The 21,282-nt window shown below is 42.2% G+C and overlaps 5 protein-coding genes across 31 annotated transcripts in view; 3 read left to right on the forward strand and 2 right to left on the reverse strand.

The window, feature by feature from the left end:
• LOC114641503 (tripartite motif-containing protein 16-like) overlaps window positions 1-21,282 on the reverse strand; it is a 1,283,323-nt gene that overhangs the window by 1,075,416 nt on the left and 186,625 nt on the right. The window lies entirely within an intron of this gene.
• LOC114652539 (tripartite motif-containing protein 16-like) overlaps window positions 1-21,282 on the reverse strand; it is an 837,738-nt gene that overhangs the window by 749,553 nt on the left and 66,903 nt on the right. For 2 of the 4 annotated variants that reach the window (XM_051927875.1, XM_028802932.2), the window contains exon 6: window positions 20,995-21,176. The exons of the other annotated variants lie outside the window; for them this stretch is intronic. In XM_051927875.1, the coding sequence (XP_051783835.1) occupies window positions 20,995-21,176 (182 nt within the window). The remainder of the gene's footprint in view (window positions 1-20,994; window positions 21,177-21,282) is intronic. 4 annotated transcript variants of the gene reach the window in all.
• LOC114652414 (tripartite motif-containing protein 16-like) overlaps window positions 1-21,282 on the forward strand; it is a 1,097,043-nt gene that overhangs the window by 491,976 nt on the left and 583,785 nt on the right. The gene's annotated exons all lie outside the window — the stretch shown is intronic.
• LOC114643026 (tripartite motif-containing protein 16-like) overlaps window positions 1-21,282 on the forward strand; it is a 1,170,030-nt gene that overhangs the window by 292,101 nt on the left and 856,647 nt on the right. The gene's annotated exons all lie outside the window — the stretch shown is intronic.
• The window catches only part of LOC127527845 (zinc finger protein 184-like), a 579,825-nt gene that overhangs the window by 229,865 nt on the left and 328,678 nt on the right, over window positions 1-21,282 (forward strand). The window lies entirely within an intron of this gene.

The following is a 21,282-nucleotide window of genomic DNA, read 5'->3' on the forward strand; positions in this document are numbered from 1 at the left end:
AGAGTGAACAAGTTTAATAAACTGTACTCATGTTCACAGAGTTGTGAAGATTTAACTCAGGCAACACCTCAGCCACTCTAATCTGATTTGTTTGAGAATAAGACAAACTAAATACGTGTGTAAGTGAAATGATATCAAATATCTACAGTAACAGATAAGCCAAGTGGGGTCTGAAAGGAGTGAAATGGCTGGAAGTCAATAAACCTTCACTTCTAATGACGTGTCTACAGTCAGAGCTGCAGGTCACAAGTTAAGTCGAAGTATCAAAACTTCATATCCACTCCAGTTCAGGTTTACATGACTGATCTGAAAAACACAATACATCTTGTAGAAATACAAGGCTTCACCCTTTTATTAATGTGAATAAAATATCTGATAGATAGATAGATAGATAGATAGATAGATAGATAGATAGATAGATAGATAGATAGATAGATAGATAGATAGATAGATAGATAGATAGATAGATAGATAGATAGATAGATAGATAGATAGATAGATAGATAGATAGATAGATAGATACTTTATTAATCCCAAGGGGAAATTCACTTAGGTCACCAACAATGTAATTATGTACCGTTATCCAAAAAAACAAAACAGTTACTTCAGATATTTAAATAAACTTTTAGGAACATAATTTTAAAAACTAACTCATGTTTAGTAAAGTGTTGTCCAATATGTTAAAGGATAATTTCTAGACTTTTACAGTAAATGTAATTTAGTTTATTTGTCACAATAATTCAAATCTCCCCGTTCAGCAGGTCTGATCATTAAAGTCAGGCTCTCAGCATTAAGGCACTGCGATGGTTTGTTAGTAGAATTCACCTGCAGAGATAATGAAACACTCGTGAATATGTCTGTCTGTCTGTCTGTCTGTCTGTCTGTCTGTCTGTCTGTCTGTCTGTCTGTCTGTCTGTCTGTCTGTCTGTCTGTCTGTCTGTCTGTTAAAATGAATTACTGGTTTCTTCACATGTCTGAGGTTGTCACCAAGTTTCAGTTGTGCCTCTGCCTCCTAGTAATACGAGTTATATTTAAAAATCATCCACAAGAGCAGCAGACAAATTCCCTCCGCTGTGCTACTGCATGTCCAACATGACGGGCTCAGCGTGTCCTTCTTTCTAGTGTGTGTGTCACCAAGGAAGAGCTCATCGTCCAGAGCCACAAGTCATGTCTTCATTTTGATAAATAAAGCAAAGAAAGATGAGGTGTGTCATTTACTACAAAAAAGGAGACAAAAAGAAACGCGCTCTTTGTCTATCTGGTAACGGCAATCAAGTACATTATCTGTACATCCCAGTACAACCACAATAACCATCGAGCTACCAGTAAGACGTCCATTTGTATGTGAGCCAGTACTCAGACAGGGAAGAAAGAAGAGGATTTGGTTTTCTAGTTTTTCTTGGTTCAGAAGTTTAACTCTGTATTCTGTAACTAAGTTACCTCTTAGAATTAATGATTTAGCAAATACGCCACGAGCTGAAAAAGAATCGGAAATAAACAAATGATATGCACTGTAAAATAAAACACGAGGACTGTGTAGAATAATTACAACTGTGTAGAATAATATTCTTACCTTTTACTTTGTCACTGAACTTGGCTTCAACATGCAGGTCTGTCATTTTGAGCTCAGATATACGGCAGCGTCGGCGCCGAGCACCGCAATGGACGGATTGTCTGTCTTCACGGGGATCTCTGAAGGGCTGCTGGGCTTTTACCGCACTAAACACCTGCGTACGGAATTAGGGTATTAGGTATTAGGGCCACGGAGAAGAAAAAATAAAAATAAAAATAATAAGGAGCAGAGTCGGATTTATATGAAAAGAGGCCCTAGGCTATTCCACTTATGAGGCCCTTTCACCTTCCATTTTTAAGTTTGTAAATTACATGAGAGATAATAAAATACATCATTACTGTGATTAACCAATACATTTTTATGTTTGTTTATTAGTCATATGCGTAGAATTTCTCCTTATTTTCGGTTCAGTGTTTTAGTGTTCACTGTTTTTAGAATAGTGTAATTTTAATTTTGCTAACAATTTGAATGTAGGCCCCTCTTGATCTTGAGGCCCTAGGCTGAAGCCTAGTTAGTCTATAGGAAAATCCGGCCCTGTATAAGGAGACACAGTGAAGAAAAGAAACAAGTTTATGTCGAGATTAAAGTTAACATTCCTACTTTATTCTCATCTGCGATCGCCACACAGAACACATTCACTTTATGATATTCCTGCTCTCTGAACATTTAGAATGCTAAGATGAATACTTGATATCATTTAATAATGAAATGAATTAAAGTGTGTATTAAACATGGGCAGGGGGGCATGGTGGCGTGGCGGTTGTGCTGCTCCCTCGGGGTCCCCAGATGTACGTCCAGTGTAGAGACCCTTTACGTCAGGTGTCACGAGGCTCCATTAAGCTGGATGTATGACTGGGTATTGCGCTGGTTGAACTGGAATATTGTGTAAATGTTGGGTTCAGACCCCCGTGACCCTGTGTTCGGATTCAGCGGGTTGGAAAATGGATGGATGGATGTTGGGTTCGTGAGCTGGTAATTGGAGAAACGAACACAGAATTCAATGGATGATCTTCTCAGTGGGATTTCTTTATTACAGGAGTGCTGTCTCTTTCAAACGTACCAAACCCCCAGTTCTTATCCTTCCTTTTTCTTTCTCCACATAACCAATCTCCACACGATACACGTCTTTGTTAAAGTAAAACTTGCTATAAACTTAGGACGCAGAGTGTTCGGAACTTTAAAAAATCCTCGTTATACATGTTTAATTATGCCATCCATTCAGGGCTGCGCCCATCCCAGAAAGCATCGTGCGAGGCAGGAACAGTTCATGAATGGCGCGCCAGCTCATCGCAGGGTGAACACGAGCAACACATTTACACCAGGGGGCAATTTAGCAGAACAAAATCCCAAATCCTACATGTCTTTGAAAGGAAACTGAAGCACACCGAGCAAACTCAACAGAAAAACTCGCAAAACTCAAAGTAGGGAACACCCGGGACTCCCTTGCTGCGAGAGAGCAGAACAATCTCCACGCCACCGTGCCCACCATGTTTCATACACGCTTTAATTTATGTAATCACATAGATGATATCAACTATTCATCTTAGCATTCTGAATGTACAGAGAGCAAGAATATCATGAAGTGAATGTGTTCTGTGTGCTGATCGCGACCTGCGCCTCCTCTCAGTGCAGAGGAACTCGAAGCTCATAGCGATTAACAACTGACTCGGGGAACACTTCATACAAAACATGTGTAGTGCCGTGCGAGGAAAGAAAACACGCATGACAACGTCTTCAAAATGCAGGCGAACACTACTGACTGTTTACTGAACGGCCTTAAACTTTATAGAACTGTCACCTCGGCACTCATTGTTAAGGGGTTATGCTGCCAGCTCGTGAGTCCTGTTGGCAGTTGAGTGTAACGCACAGTTAGAATAAAGCAGACGGAGTTCGCTTGTGGAAAAAGGCTCAGCGTGGTCTGTACACACAAACATGGTGTCAGAAGTGTGAACCGCAACCGCGGCGATTTTACGACAAACCAACCACATATTCAGCTGAAAAGCCATTTGGAAAGTATTTTATAACCAAGCAACCATGTACACAAACGCCATAGCACCTCCAGTCGAGATGAAGATGTCCGGCTACTTGGCTACGATCTGGGAGATCTTTAAAGCGGAATTTCAGGACTTTATGTTAGCCACTGGACTGCATGCGAAACCCGCAGATGTACGAGCAGCCACCCTCAGAGGAGTAATGGGTAGTGAGTGCTGACATGTCTACCGACACAATCTGCACTTGACGGAGGAACAGCAAAAGGACACGCCGCCATTTTGACTGCCCTCGAGAGGCATTTCAAGCCGACAAAGAATGTCAAATTTGAGCGCTCTGTCTTCGGATCCATTAAGCAAAAGGAAGGTGAGACAGTAGACGTATTTGTAACTAAACTAAGGCAGAAAGCTGTAACGTGTGATTATGGACAGTTGAAAGACAAACTGATTAGAGACAGGCTGGTGTTAGGTATTGCTGATGAAAGCACACGACGCCGCTTGCTAAGAGAACAGGAACTTACTTTGTCATACGTTATAGACATCTGCCGAGCTGCGGAGCAAACAGATTTGCGAATGAAGGCGCTAATGCAGGCTAAAGCGAATGACATAATTAATGCTGCGGACATCTGAAAGCCAGCACAACAAGGTACACTCAAGACCACCAAGTCACGACTTCTGAACAACCCCGGGAGCGCTGACAAATGCAAGTACGGTGGCAGCACACACAACAGAGAAGGGCCATGTGCCCAGCTTTTGTCAAGGTTTGCCGACTCTGCGGAACTTTCAACCACTTCATGATGGTGTGCCTTAAAGTGAAACGAGACCGGCGTCAGCTGTATACAGTAGTCACCCAAGCCGAGCTCGAACAGGAGGAGGACGATGACGCTGATGGACACATATACACCGCCAGTACGATGAGGTCACCCAGCTCCAGAGGGAAAAAGTGGTTTGCCAACCTATAGCTCCATGGCACCCGACAATGTTGCCAGCTGGACTTGAGAGCAACGTGCAATATCATGAGTCTACGGGATAAACGTAAGCTAGCACCCAATGTAAAGCTAATTCCTAGCCAAACGAGACTAAAACTGTATTGGGGGAGGTGATGAAGTCTGTGGGCTTTTTCCGCACCGAATGTCTGATAAAGGGACATAGTCACAAGCTAGAATTTGAAATAGCTGAAGCAAATCAAAATCCGCTCATATCAGGTTCAACATGTGAGCGTTTTAGACTGATGCACATCACAATACCGGAAGAACTTCATAATTTAGAAGGCCATATCACAGAGACGCTGACCAAACACAAACTTACCACCAGATACCGGGACGTATTCAGGTATTCCATCGAATCTCTCCCTGGGGAAGTACACTTTGACCTGGATCGGACTGTCACACCAGTACAATGCTCACCGTGCAATGTTCCAGTTACCCTCAGGACAGCTGTCAAAGCCCAAATGGACAAACACATACGTGATGGCTATCTAGCTCCAGTGACTGACCAAACAGAATGGATCAGCAACATGGTCACAGTACAAAAAGCTGGGAATATCCGAATCTGCATTGATCCAAAGGCATTGAACAAAGCTCTGAAAAGGTCCCACTATATAATGCAGACACTCAAAGATGTCCTTTATAAGCTGCCCAAAGCCCGTCTTTTTTCATTGGTGGACACCCAGGATGCCTTCCTACAAATTAAATTAGACAACCACCGCAGCCTCCTTACAACGTTCTGGACACCATGGGGGTGAATGAGTTGGCTCATGCTACCCTTTGGCGTGTCAGTAGCTCCTGAGGTGTACCAAAGAAAATAACATGAATTATTAGCTGGCCTGTGCGGTGTCGAGCCGATTGCAGATGATATACTTCTAGTGGGCTGTGGAGACTCTTTGGAGGAAGCCACTCACATCCACAACGCCAATATAATTTCCCTAATGGACCGCTGCAGGAAAGTGAAGCTGAGACTGAGCATCAACAAGCTGCAGTTTAAACTGAACGCAGTTCGTTTTCATGAACACATACTCTCAGCTGAGGGTCTCAAGCCAGACCAGAGAAGGTAAGGACTATAAAAGACATGCCTGCTCCCACAGATTCAAAGGGTGTACAAAGGTTCTTCTGATTCGTTACATACCTGTCGAAATTCATGCCCACCTCTCAGAGGTGTGTGAGCCTTTGCGCAGGCTCCTGGATAAAGACACGCAGTGGCACTGCAGGCTGCCGAAGCATCAGAAGGCCATGGATGAAGTCAAGCACCTTATCGCTGCGGCGTCAACACTAAGATACTACGATGTTAACAAGCCCATAACAGTACAGAATGACTCCAGTCAGAATGGCATCGGCTGCTGCCTACTACAGGAAGGGCAGCCTGTAGCATTTACTTCCAGAGCTCTCACCGCAACCGAGCAGAATTACGCTCAGGTCAAGAAGGAATGTGTAAGCATTGTGTTTGTGTGCCACCGCTTTCATAGCTATCTGTATGGTGTGAGGAGATCACTGCTGAAACTGACCACAATCTGCTAGTCACAATCTTTAACAAACCTCTGCTTAGCTCCCCAAAACGACTTCAAAGTACAGTGGAACCTCAGTTCATGACCATAATTCATTCCAAAACTCTGGTTGTAAACTGAGTTGGTCGTGAACCGAAGCAATTTCTCCCATAGGATTGTATGTAAATACAATTAATCCGTTCCAGACCGTACGAACTGTATGTATATATTTCAGTTTTTAAGCACAAATATAGTTAATTATACCATAGAATGCACAGCGTAATGGTAAACTAAATGTAAAAACATTGAATAACACTGAGAAAACCTTGAACAACAGAGAAAACTAACACTGCAATAGTTTGCGCTATAGTGCTAGGAACCAGTCGCTAAAAACACTTTTTTTAATGAGTTTTAAGCACAGGGGAAAAAATGAACATTTGAAAAATCCACAATTTAATAAACCACCAAGAAAAGTAACATTGCAACAATGCAGGCTATGAACTGATCACTGTAAATAGAACTGAAAACAAAATATGCGTCCCTCGCTCGCTCTCTCTCTCGCGCTCTCTCTCCAGCGTTTCTGTGTGTGTGCATGAGTCTCTCTTTTGCGAGCCTCGTGCTCCAACCATGTGTAGTTATGGATGTCCCTTAAAAGCTGCATTTTAAAAGGCAAGTCGCAAAAACTATCATTTGATAAAACGAGCTGAACGTGGGACAAAGCTTAAGAATGAAGCCTCTTCCGGGAGACAGAAGCGGTATATGGAGAAGGGGAACTTGCCTCCAACAGGTAGCCCCACGCTCCTATCTGGTAGATGTGGACGGAACTCTGTATCGGCGCGACCGACTGGACCTCAGGCCTGCCGAGTCTACGCTCACAGAAAAGTTTCAAGCTAACACAGAGCCCAGCGAGGCACCGCGCTAAGATGTGCCGACCGAGGCCAAAGCGGAGGACCAGCCGGAGTATCCACCTGAAACCACCAGCGCACCCATCTCACAGACAGGGAAGAAGATGAAAACTGAGAATACATCTGACATCTCGCACTACACAAACAGCGGCAGATGGATTCAGCCGCCGAAAACACTCGACCTCTGAATATTTACTGGATGTGGTTATGTTTGCTCACTTTCTTGAAATGTTCAAGTTAAAAAAAAGAGCAAAAGTTTTTCTGTGTAAATCTATACTAATAAAAGGCAAAGTCCTCACTCACTCACTCACTCACTCACTCACTCACTCACTCACTCACTCACTCACTCACTCACTCACTCACTCACTCACTCACTCACTCACTCACTCACTCACTCACTCACTCACTCACTCATCACTAATTCTCCAACTTCTTGTGTAGGTGGAAGGCTGAAATTTGGCAGGCTCATTCCTTACAGCTTACTTACAAAACTTAGGCAGGTTTCATTTCGAAATTCTACACATAATGGTCATAACTGGAACCTCTTTTTTGTCCATATACTGTAATAGATAGATAGATAGATAGATAGATACTTTGGAGGAGGCGGAGTCATTTATCGCGTCATCACGCCTCCTACGTAATCACGTGAACTGAAAACAAGGAAGAGCCCCAAAGAGCGCTGAAGAAAACATTCTCCGTCAACCCCCACACTCCTCCCGCCCTTCCGCACATCACGGCATTTTCGTTAATGAAGTGATGTAATACTCCAGCTCCACCTTCTTCACAAGTTCATTCACCAAATTATTTGTCAATTATATTTCACAGTAAGAATTTACAGCATGACTCAAACGCGGGAACGAAGGTAAATGACGTTAGTTGTTGAGTGTCTTTGAATACTGTGTAAGCATACATATTAACACATGTGCAATTAAACGTGTGCATTTACGGGGTGATTTCTCAGGCTTAAAAGCTCGCCTTTTATTAAAAAGGTAAATGCAAACTGTTTTCATTCTGAAGGGCACAAACCACGTTGGATTTCAGCCGTTAAACGCGCAAAAATGTCGGTACACCAGATAAATAAGCGCAACATATTATCAGTTGTATTGTATGCTTACAATACATATAGAAATGTGTTAATCATTAACTAATAGTATGGGATGGTGTTTTTCGACTCAGCTACAGATGCCGATGGAGACCAGAACTGCTTTGGAAAAATATGAACGCCTTGGGGCCGATCTGAAAGAAGGTAGCGCAGCGCCTTGATTTAAACAATTGCATGTCTTGGTGGGTTTGCGTAGCTTATTGTCAATATCTTTACACCTCTTTTTAAGACTTATTGACTGAAACGGGCTTTCACGAAAAAAGTTAGGGCTTTGCTACAGGATACACCCTCCACAAGTTAAGGAAGTAAAAATAAAAGTGTATATTTCTGTTTTATTTAAACCTTTTAAGTTCGTATGCATAGCCCCATTTGGCTGTTTTAGTTTTTTTTTTCTTTCTTCAGTTATATTTAATCTCCTTAAAGAAAAACAACATATGCATTTTACTTTTTTTGTATCTCTTTAGTAATATTTTAGTGTAAAAGGATAACCAATATTTAAACTTTTTATGTTACTTTATAAAGTTATTTTACACAATGTTGAAAAATTAATAAGAAAGCTACATATTTTGGCAGCTGCTGCTTTAATTTTCAATGAAATGAAAAAAGCTCTCCAAGAGAAAACGTCAATGAAGAAGAAACAGTTTGCACTATCTAAAAAGGAGAAACCCTCATTTATAAAGGTTTGCTGCAGATGACTTCACTGAAAATAAATGAATAGTTCCTATGTGTATAATACATATTTATCTATTTGACTTATGCCTTTATTCCTGCAACTTGCAACATCTGAGGTACAATTTGTTATATTACTTTTGTTTTTTGCAGCACAGGCAGGTGAAGTGACTTCCTCAGGGTCACACAGTGGTGTCAGTACCAGGATTTGAACTGACAAGCTCTGGGTTTGCTGAAATATTACTGAAGAAAGAAAAAAAACGAAAACGGGGAAATGGGGCCATGCATACAAATGTCCATCCATCCATTATCCAACCCGCTATATCCTAAATACATGAGCCAATCCCTGCCAACACAGGGCACAAGGCAGGAAACAAACCCTGGGCAAGGTGCCAGCCCACCACAGGGCACACACACCCACACACAACGGACAATTTAGAATCGCCAATGCACCTAACCTGCATGTCTTTGGTCTGTGGGAGGAAACCGGAGTACCCGGAGGAAACCCAGACAGACACGGGGAGAACATTCAAACTCCACGCAGGGAAGCGAACCCGGGTCTCCTAACTGGCACCTTACACTGCGCCACCATGCCGCCCGCATACAAACTTAAAAGGTTTAAATAAAACAGAAATATATACCTTTATTTTTACTTCCTTAACTTGTGGAGGGTGTATCCTGTAGCAAAGCCCTAACTTTTTTCATGAAAGCCCCTTTCAATCAATAAGCCTTAAAAACAGGTGTAAAGCTAAACTTGCAGCACCGCTATTCAATTACACTCGCCTAACGCCTCTCCTAAGGGGACATACTGTGGGATCTGGGCATCAGTCAAAGCACCAATCACAGGCCTGATTAGAAAGCGGGAAGCTGTGATTTGTCATCTCCTTCCCATGTAACAATCACAGCCCGCGTTACAACGCACTATGTATGTATGTGTATATGTATATGTGTGTGTATGTATGTGTGTATATGTATGCGTATATATGTTGATATGTGTATATATATATGTATATATATGTGGATGTGTATATGTATATATATATATATATATATATATATATATATATATATATATATATATATATATATATGTATACATGTATATATATATATATATATATATATATATATATATATATATGTATGTGTAGATATGTGTATATGTAGATATGTATATATATGTATATATGTATATGTATATATATGTTTACATAACCTCTTTAACACACTACTTCTCCACTGCGAAGCGCGGGTATTTTGCTAGTAACTAATACCAGAGAAAATGTGCGGGACTACAAAGTCAGAAGAAGGGGGCTGGTAAGGGGTTATGCTTCCACCTAGTGGCAGACACTATATAAACAGACTGAGAGTCCTGTTGGCAGTGGACTGTAATGCACAATTAGAATAAAGCAGACAGAGTTCGCTTGTTGAAAACGTCTCTGCGTGTTCTGTACACACAAACAGAGTGCCAACCTCGGAGGGCCTGGCTGTGCAGTGTGGAGTCGGCCAAGACGGGGAGCGGCAGAAAGGAGTTCGTGCTGCAGAGTCTCACGAGTGATGGGTGAGCCGGGGAGACAGAAGGAGGTGGGCTGAGATCACGTGACGAGAGACCCTGCATTTGTAACCTCTGTTTTAACGGATTTATTTCTTATGGATTTTATACCCACCTTTCACTGGTTTTAAGGATTTATTTGTGTATTTGTTTTTGAGAACACTACACATGTGGACACTTTAGATTTTACATTTGACTGTTTTTCAATAAAAGCACTCAAGCACTTTCCACCATCCCCTGACTTCAATGAGATTTGTCCGCTCATCTCGGTCATAACTATCGATGGTGTTGGTTCAACAGACTCCTATGTGGGAAGAGGGAGTCTGGAGGGGCCAGCATCGTCACATATTACATACTGAAGTCCACATCAGAGTCCATGTTAGTCCTCTTTATTAGTCAAATTGTCCATCCCATAATAAGTTCTCGTCTCCTGCTTATCAGAGTTGTGTGAATGTTGTTGGTGAGGAGAATCGACTGACTGATGTTAATCCACTCAAATAATGAATTTTAGTTTGTGTCTATGTCCATGCCAGTAATTTATCAGATTATTCAGTAAAGACCCCACCTGTTAGACTCTCTTAAGGTAACTGAAGACCACTCAGTCTAAGAAACAGAATCATAGGATTCATTAATAGACACAAGGATTGTAGAAATATGAAAACTTCTTAAAAATTGATGAGACAGGACACAAGGCAGACAGACAGACAGACAGACAGACAGACACGTAACACACAGCAGGCGCTCGCTGCTCTCGGCTCCTTCACAGTTTTTTAGATTTTCTTGGTTTTTCAAATCATTTTATCTCAGGATTTGTGAGACTTAATCACGTCTGTTGAACAGGCTCGTCTACTCCTGCACCCTACGATTAACACACACAGATCCTAGTCACACAATTGGGTATAAGTGATGCCCTGATGCCAGTCCTGCTGTAATAGCCCACCTCAGACTCATTCCACTTAAGTACATAAGAGTGACCCCTCCAGCCTGTCACTTCTCAGTGCCCCACACTGGGACTCGCTGTCATCAGCACTAACAAATGTACAGATGTCTCTGAGACACATGAAGGCTCATATAACATTTGGTTTTATGCCAGTTACCAACCAACAGGGTCTTACTTCTGCCCCCCTTGCTCTTCTGTAGCCAGCAGACACACCACATGCACTTCAGATCAGGTCATCTACCTCAACCTAAGCATATTCAGGCCTGGCCAGTACTCGGTTTGGAGACCATCTAGGAAAAGCTTGGGTGTCTGCTAGAAGAGCTGTTGGTGAGGCCAATAGGGGGCTTACCTGGTGGTCTGAATGTGGATCCCAATGCCCCTGTGCAGTAATGAAGACACTGTGTTGTATAAATGGTGCTGTCCTTCAGATGAGGTGTATAACTGAAGTCCTGACTCTCTGTGGTTATTAAAGATCCCTGTGTGTCCTCCATGAAGATGTCTTTGCTAAATTGCCCTCCAAGGCCTTGTCATTGTACCCCCCTAATCATCACCTGTCTCTCATTAACTAACAGTTTCTCTCACCACTTCACCATCTAATAGCTCATTTGTGGTGGGCATACTGGCACAAAAATGGCTGTCGTCACATCATCAGGTGGATGTTGCACATTAGTGGTGGTTGAAGTTGCTCCCCACTCACTGTGTAAAAGAGCTTTGACTAGTGAGAAAAGCACAATAAAAATGTAAAGAATTATTATTATTATTTAAGTACAACCTCTCAGAGTTGATAACACCCTGGGCAAGAAAGCAGCAATTTCCAACATCCGTTGCCCTAATATTTACTTCTGTCACTCAAGAAATAAAGACAAAGTACAGAAATGTCAAAGGAATGTGTCATTTAATAAGTTGGGATCAAATATAAGTGATCAGCGTGGACCTCAGCATTATCATCTGCAGTGCACCACCTATTGGAATGTAATTCATCTATATATATAAAATTGTTTTCGTGTTTGAAACAGAAATTACGTATGACCACGCGATATGGAAATGACGTTCGTTTGGCAGCACGGCTCCTACCGAACAGTCTGGGTTTATGTCAACATTTAAAGTACCGGGGCAAATCCCAAAAAAAAATTTAATGGGGAACTTGAGGAACCATCAACATCGACAAAAAGAGTCAGGTTACACAGAGAAAGTGAGACCGAAGCAGATCGAGAGAGAAGGCTCGCTGATCAACGTATACGACAATCACAATTGAGGGCCTCACAAACACCCGAACAACGTGCTGAACAGAATCGAATTCCACGGATGCAGTATTCACATGCTACCACGTCACACAGCCGTCAGGGTCTGTATATGGAGGGATTCAATTATAACATTGAAGAAGATGATTGCCTACATCCAAAAGTTACAATAGGAGAAATGGACATCGTCTGTCAGTACTGCCAAGCAAAGAAGTTTAAATTTGAATCACGTGGGATGTGTTGTTTAGATGGCAAGGTGAAATTAACACCTTTAAGCCATCCACCTGAACCGTTGTTGTCTCTTATTTCTGGCACAAATCCACATTCAACTCATTTTCTACAGAACATTAGGAAATACAATTTGTGTTTTCAGATGACATCCTTTGGCACCACGGCTGCTACCGAAGAGTCTGGCTTTATGCCTACATTTAAAATACGGGGGCAAATCTATCACAGAATTGGGTCATTAATGCCGTTGCCTGATGAGAGCCACAAATTCCTCCAAATGTGTTTTTTTGGGAATGAAGACGAAGAAGCAACATTACGTTGTGATACAATTCCTGGTACCAACAAAGAAATTGTTCTTGACATCCAAACAATTATGCATGAACATAATGCGTTAGTGAAAATGTTCAAAACCGCTCTCAAAAGAATGCCGACAGATCAATACAAATTAATCATTAGAGCAGATAAAACTCCAGTTAATGAGCATGAGCGAAGATTTAACACACCTACCATTAATGAAGTGGCAATTGTATTGGTCGGAGAACATGTCGGCACCAGAGACAATGTCCTTCAAAGACGTCAAGAAGGCTTGCAGCGTATTTCAGAAATGCACAGGTCATACGATGCTCTGCAATATCCCATAATTTTTTCCAAAGGAGAAGATGGGTATGACTTTAATTTAAAGCAAATTAATGTCAAGACTGGAGCTCTTACAAATAAAAAAATGTCAGCCATGGACTATTATGCATACCGCATAATGATTCAAGCAGGTCAACTGAACAATATTTTACTTTGCAGACAGCTCTTCATCAGTATATTGTCGACATGTATGCCAAAGCAGAATCGGAACGACTCTTATTCATCCGGATGAATCAGAAGAAGCTGTGTGTTGGCGATTATATTCATTTAAGAGATGTTATATCTAACGATGGAGTTGCAAATAACATCAGAAGAATGGTGATTTTACCGGCAACGTATACAGGTAGTCCGAGGCACATGCATGAATATGCACAGGACGCTATGTCATATGTTCGTCAATATGGACACCCAGACCTGTTTATAGCTTTCACCTGAAATCCAACATGGTCTGAGATTAAAAAAGAACTATTCAGTGGTCAGTCACCAGCTGATCGACATGATTTGACTGCCCGAGTATTTAAGTTAAAGTTGCTCAAGTTGATGGACGTGATTACAAAAAGCCACATCTACGGACAGCCAAACTGTTGGATGTACTCAACTGAGTGGCAAAAAAGGGGTCTTCCACATGCTCACACCTTGGTATGGTTAAAGGAAAAAATACGCTCTACACATGTTGATGTTTCTGCTGAGCTTCCGAATCCTCAGGATGATCCAGTATTATTTGAGGTCATATCTAAGCACATAATCCATGGGCCCTGTGGTGCCATCAACATAAGGTCTCCATGCATGAAGAACAACAAGTGCACTAAACGTTACCCAGGGGAAATGATTCAGAAAACAGAAACTACCGACGATGGTTATCCTCGATATTACGATGGAAACCATGTGATGAAGGGTACACTGCAATTATTAAATTAAAGGTGGATAATCAATATCAAGATGTAGAAGTCGACAACAGATGGGTTGTGCTTTACTCTCCTTTGCTCTCAAAAATGTTTCATGCGCACATAAATGTAGAGTTCTGTAACTCTGTGAAGTTGATAAAGTGCATTTGCAAATATGTCAACATGGCTGTCTTACAGGTTAATAATGACTCCTCCAATGATGGAATTACACAGTGCCAAATGGGACAATACATTAGTAGCGATGAAGCAGTATGGCGTTTGCTTCGTTTTCATATCCACGAACGTTATCCAACGGTTGTACACCTATGTGTACATTTGGAAAATGAACAACGTGTATATTTTAATGAAGACAATATGTATAATGTAGCATTGCAAACACCCAACACAACACTGACTGCTTTTTTTCAACTCTGTCAGGGCGATCCATTTGAGAGAACATTGTTGTATACTAATGTACCGAGATATTATATGTGGAATGCATCCTCAAAAACGTTTAATAGAAGGAAACAAGGTGCAATAGTGCCAGGTCATGACGGAATTCGAATGAGTGATACTATAGGACGTGTATACACCGTTCACCCAAACAACTCAGAATGCTACTACCTGCGCCTCTTACTCCACACGATCCATGGACCTACATCTTTTACTTCATTGAAAACTGTCGATGGACATGTATGTGAGACCTATCGTGAAGCTTGCCAAAAACTTGGTTTACCAGAAGACGATCAACACTTGGACACCACGCTTCTTGAGGTATCTGTTACACGCTTTGCTCCTCAATTACGGGATTTATTTGCAATTATTCTTACAACTTGCACTCCATCAAACCTGTCAAGTCTTTGGGAAAAGTACAAAGACAGCCTTAGTGAGGATATACTTCATCAACAACAGATGGCCAATCCCAATATAGATGTAAATTACACTCAGGATATTTATAATAAAGCTCTTATACGAATAGAGGACAAGTGTCTTCATATAACCAGCAAAACATTACTACACTTGGGTTTACCAGCTCCAAACAGGGCAGCATCAGATGCAATAGATACGGATGTCTTAAGAGAAAGGTCTTACGATGTAAATCTTTTAAGACAACTTATAGCCACGAACAAACCCCTTTTAACAGCAGACCAGTTAACTGCATTCGATCATATAATGGGTTTGATTAAAAAAGGAAATGGTGGTGTTGTTTTCCTTGATTCTCCTGGAGGAACAGGAAAAACATTCTTAATAAACCTGATTCTTGCCGAGATACAAGCGAATGGTGACATAGATCTGGCTGTAGCGTCATCGGGAATCACTTCCACATTATTAGATGGAGGCCGTACAGCACATTCGGCATTCCAATTACCACTAAACCTCGCTCACGATGAAAATCCAATTTGCAACATACGCAAGAGCTCTGGAAAGGCAAAAGTCTTGCAACATTCAAAGATAACAGTTTGGGATGAGTGCACCATGGCACATAAAAGAGCTTATGAAGCCTTGAACCGAACAATGCAAGATCTCAGAGATCCTACCAAAATAATGGGAGGTACTGTTGTTTTACTTGCAGGAGATTTTCGTCAAACTTTACCGGTTTTTCCACGAGGCACACCAGCGGTTGAATGTTTAAAATCATCTACAATTTGGAAACATGTTGAAACAAAAACCTTAACTACCAACATGAGGGTGCGTATTCTCGGTGATGACACGGCAGATAATTTTGTGAAGCAGCTACTCAGTCTTGGAAATGGGAAGTACCCTTTGGACTCTCTTTCGGGATTGATTTCCTTTTCACCTGATTTCTGTGTGTTGTTACCTTCAGTACAAGAAATAATATGGAAAGATTTTCCAAATCTTCCAACTAATTGTAAAGATGAACAATGGCTTTGTGAACGTGCAATTCTTGCTCCAAAAAACGATGTCAATAAAATTAACAACACCATCCTCCAAGAGCTCCCAGGATCATACATGATATATAAATCTATTGATACTATTATGGACCCCAATCAAGCAGTTAATTATCCAACTGAATTTTTAAATTCATTGGAGCCACCAGGTCTACCGCCTCATATATTAAATTTGAAAGTTCGTTCAATCACTATATTACTCCAGAATTTAGATCCTCCCAAACTGTTTAATGGCACAAGATTGTATGTCACAAAATTAATGCCAAATGTCATTGAGGCAACAATCTTGACAAATGCCGGTAGAGGGAATAGTGTCTTCATACCACGTATCCTGCTCATCCCTGGGCACATGCCATTTGACTTCAAAAGGCTACAATTTCCGGTCCGTCTTGCTTTTGCAATTACAATAAATAGAGCACAAGGCCAATCACTTAATGTTGTAGGAATCAATTTAGAAAATCCATGCTTCTCCCACGGCCAGTTATATGTAGCGTGTTCTCGGGTGGGTACACCACAAAATGTATACATTTATGCACCTAATGGAAAAATAAAGAATGTAGTTTAGCCAAAAGCACTGCAGTAGTACTCAATGTTTACATCATATTCTCATATGATGATGATGTTAATAATGTTGTTTATATTGATTTACAGTGGGGCAAAAAAGTATTTAGTCAACCACCAATTGTGCAAGTTCTCCCACTTAAAAAGATGAGAGAGGCCTGTAATTTTCATCATAGGTATACCTGAACTATGAGAGACAAAATGAGAAAAAAAAATCCAGAAAATCACATTGTCTGATTTTTAAAGAATTTATTTGCAAATTATGGTGGAAAATAAGTATTTGGTCACCTACAAACAAGCAAGATTTCTGGCTCTCACAGACCTGTAACTTCTTCTGTAAGAGGCTCCTCTGTCCTCCACTCGCTACCTGTATTAATGGCACCTGTTTGAACTCATTATCAATATAAAAGACACCTGTCCACAACCTCAAACAATCACACTCCAAACTCCACTATGGCCAAGACCAAAGAGCTGTCAAAGGACACCAGAAACAAAATTGTAGACCTGCACCAGGCTGGGAAGACTGAATCTGCAATAGGTAAGCAGCTTGGTGTGAAGAAATCAACTGTGGGAGCAATTATTAGAAAATGGAAGACATACAAGACCACTGATAATCTCCCTCGATCTGGGGCTCCACACAAGATCTCACCCCGTGGGGTCAAAATGATCACAAGAATGGTGAGCAAAAATCCCAGAACCACACGGGGGACCGTGTGAATGACCTGCAGAGAGCTGGGACCAAAGTAACAAAGGCTACCATCAGTAACACACTACGCCGCCAGGGACTCAAATCCTGCAGTGCCAGACATGTCCCCTGCTTAAGCCAGTACATGTGCAGGCCCGTCTGAAGTTTGCTAGACAGCATTTGGATGATCCAGAAGAGGAATGAAACCAAAATAGAACTTTTTGGTAAAAACTCTACTTGTCGTGTTTGGAGGAGAAAGAATGTTGAGTTGCATCCAAAGAACACCATACCTACTGTAAAGCATGGGGGTGGAAACATCATGCTTTGGGGCTGTTTTTCTGCAAAGGGACCAGGATGAATGATTCGTGTAAAGGAAAGAATGAATGGGGCCATGTATCGTCAGATTTTGAGTGAAAACCTCCTTCCATCAGCAAGGGCATTGAAGATGAAACGTGGCTGGGTCTTTCAGCATGACAATGATCCCAAACACACCGCCCAGGTAATGAAGGAGTGGCTTCGTAAGAAGCATTTCAAGGTCCTGGAGTGGCCTAGCCAGTCTCCAGATTTCAACCCCATAGAAAATCTTTGGAGGGAGTTGAAAGTCCGTGTTGCCCAGCGACAGCCCCAAAACATCATTGCTCTAGAGGAGATCTGCATGGATGAATGGGCCAAAATACCAGCAACAGTGTGTGAAAACCTTGTGAAGACTTACAGAAAACATTTGACCTCTGTCATTGCCAACAAAGGGTATATAACAAAGTATTGAGATGAACTTTTGTTATTGACCAAATACATTTTTTCCACCATACTTTGCAAATAAATTCTTCAAATATCAGACACTGTGATTTTCTGGATTTTTTTTCTCATTTTATCTGTCATAGTTGAGGTATACCTGTGATGAAAATTACAGGCCTCTCTCATCTTTTTAAGTGGGAGAACTTGCACAATTGGTGGCTGGCTAAATACTTTTTTTCCTCACTGTATATGTTACTGTAAATGCTCTTTATTTATTGAAAAATAAAACTGGTAATTAACAAACTTATTTTATAAATACTGCATTTTATTTTCTTCCCTTCCACTCAGTGAGCGAAGCCACTGGGTAATCAGCTAGTTGTAAATAAATGTGTGTTGGACTTTTAAAAGATGTCCATCTGTCTGTGTCTGGGCTATATCCCACAGTGGCATAGTCAGAAGGATGCTCTGCCTGGTTCAAGGCAGGGACCTGCATTGTTAAATAAGTCTTTGGACAGCCCAGCGCAGCAGCGGAACCCACACATGTGCCGCAGGAGCAGCACACGCACAACCCCGCAAGAGCGATTCACAAGAGGGGCCGCGACAGGTCCGCAGAAGGGTCATTTTCCCCTGGTGCGGGACAACAATGGGTGGTGCAGGAGTGCAGCGGGCTCCTACGAGCACGCAGTCGTTGGTGGTGCCCGGGACGGCAAGTCGCCTAAGGATGCCACGCCGAGGACATCCTATCGGACAGACGTGACCCAGGAGGTAAGTTCCCTGCTTACGGGGCCAAGTGTGTTTTGTGTATTGCAGGCAGGGGCTGCCCAGATACTTGTCGGTGGCAGGCACATGTCTCTCCGTGGCGCTTCGTTGACGCAGAGGCAGCAAGGAGAGCTGCTGAGAGGGAGACGCTGCAACCCAAAGAGCCAGGAGGATAGGAGCCAAAATGGCTGAGGACTGGAAGTCCCTCCCTGTGACCACCATTGGGAGGTTATTTTACAAAATATAAACAATTATTAGATTTCTATTTTGTTAATACATAATGATTATTAAAAAGCTTAATTCAAATAAATGTTCTTTTCCCATAGAGAATCTTACATAACCTAACAAAGTCGCACTGTCCTTAAAGCTAATGACAATATTAATAAATCCGCACTAAATATCCATTTGATCAAACCCAAATCTTTCCTCCCCCTCAGCCTTGCCATTCATTTAATATTGAGAGTGGCCACTAGGGGGGGCAGTTTGACTACAGAAGAATCAGCTCAGCTGTCAGCTCAGAAGGTCATGTGACTTTGTGATCGTGTCGTCCTTATTTTGCTCTTAATTCATTTAAATCTTAATTAGTTTTAGATATAATATTTAAAGTTCTTTATTCGAGGTGTTTTATTCTTGTGTTTTTACTTTATTCTTATTTCTTTTGCACTGCACTGTATTCTTTTCTCCCCCCTTTCCCGTGTGTAATATGGCGGGTGTCCACTAGAGGGCGCCACTGCACTTCAGTCCCACCCCTCAGTCCTCCTGTTAAAGTCTCCATTCGTCTGACTCTCTGATTGTTTCTCATTCTCTCCTTTCATGTTTCACTGCTCAGGATTTCACTGAATGCTTTCTGCTTTTATCTTTTAGATTTCCTTTTTGTATAAATTGCTGTGTAATATTTAGAGTGGCCACAAGAGGCAGTAGTGTGGCGACTGACCAATCAGTGACCCCTTCTGTCCATTCGTTGTCTTTCTTATCTGCTTTTCAATTTCAGGTTTGTGGACAAGGCGGACCAACCCTGGACAGGGTGCCAGTCCACTGCAAAGCCACACGTGCACCCATGTCAAGTGTGTGCCAACTGACCAAGAATTCATTTTTTAGGATGTTGGAGCTTTCAGGGTACCAAGAGTGACAAATCTGGGGACAAGGAGGAGGTGCAGTTAAAAGTTTAATGTGACATCAACTAAAACACCAAACTCTGTCAGTATGGCCGACATCTGACTGACCGGTGAGTCCTCGTCTTCAGACATTCACAGTGAATTCATTCTGAAGTGAAGGACCCTTTGAGTGACCAATGGAGGGTCACATCATGTCTGGTGAGTGGAAAACACTCCAGTCCCATCTGTCACTCTCTGCTCCTACATATAGTCACTATTCAAGAGCTCTCCATACTGAGTCTGTATAGCGCCTTTCAGTTATGCTGATCCAACAGGACCACATGCCTGTCCTACATAACAGGTGACATCCAGTGACACTTGGGGGCCTCAGTAGTTGTTGGGGTGTCAGCCTGAAGGACATGTGGCTGTGAATCAACAGTGACCCCTGCTGGTCAGACTGGTATTTGTAGGTCTGAGGTGTCTCCGCCCCTCATTATGACACACACACCTGATTGGCTACTCAAACCCAATAATAATGCAGACCCCCCCATCCACATTCTCATCCACAAATTCAATCACAGAGGTGCTGCCTCCCCAACCCACCCATCCTGTAAATTTAATTTCACCCCAAACTACAAACACAAAGAGGACCTGAGTTTGTGGGGACATCAAGTGACCGGTGGAGGGTACTGGTCAGTGGTCACATGGTGTCAGATGGCTGATTGTTACACTGCAGTGAGGATCAACACAAAACCCTGGATAGAGGGGCTCAGTGAAGGAGGTGTTGAACCTGTGCAGGAGGGTCATTGTGTGTGAGACGCTATAAAATGACAGAGAGCCAGCAGGCCAGTCCAGATACACACCTATTCTGGCGCTGTAGGGGGCGCTGATTACAGTCTCCTTGTAATTGTGCCACACAGAGTACTTAGAGTGAGACCACCACAAACTCCAGGACTTGTCGTTTATTCCAAGGCCGCACTCCCAGCCCCATCCTTTCCTTCTCAGTCCTTTATATGCGACTCCAATCCTCATGAAGTCTCCACTGCACTCCACCTCCCAGTAACAGCGAGTCCCAGTCAGAGCCTCTCTGCACAGAACTTGGACACAGCAGTCAAATCTGTCAGGATGATCAGGATATTTAGTTTTTGTCATCTCACATGTCACCTTCTTGTTCCCTTCAGACAGACGGAGGTCTCTGTGTGCCGTGTTGATGTCCAGTGTGAGGGGACAGAAGTCTGAAAGGAGAGAAAAGAAGATGAGTGAGGAGATCTGGGAGTGTGTAACGGGACTGGGGGCGGAGCACAACACAGACAATTAACAAGAACCAATCAGGAGCTGCGG

Source organism: Erpetoichthys calabaricus, chromosome 5 (genome assembly GCF_900747795.2).
Source record: "Erpetoichthys calabaricus chromosome 5, fErpCal1.3, whole genome shotgun sequence".
In the NCBI taxonomy this organism is placed as follows: Eukaryota; Metazoa; Chordata; class Cladistia; order Polypteriformes; family Polypteridae; genus Erpetoichthys; species Erpetoichthys calabaricus.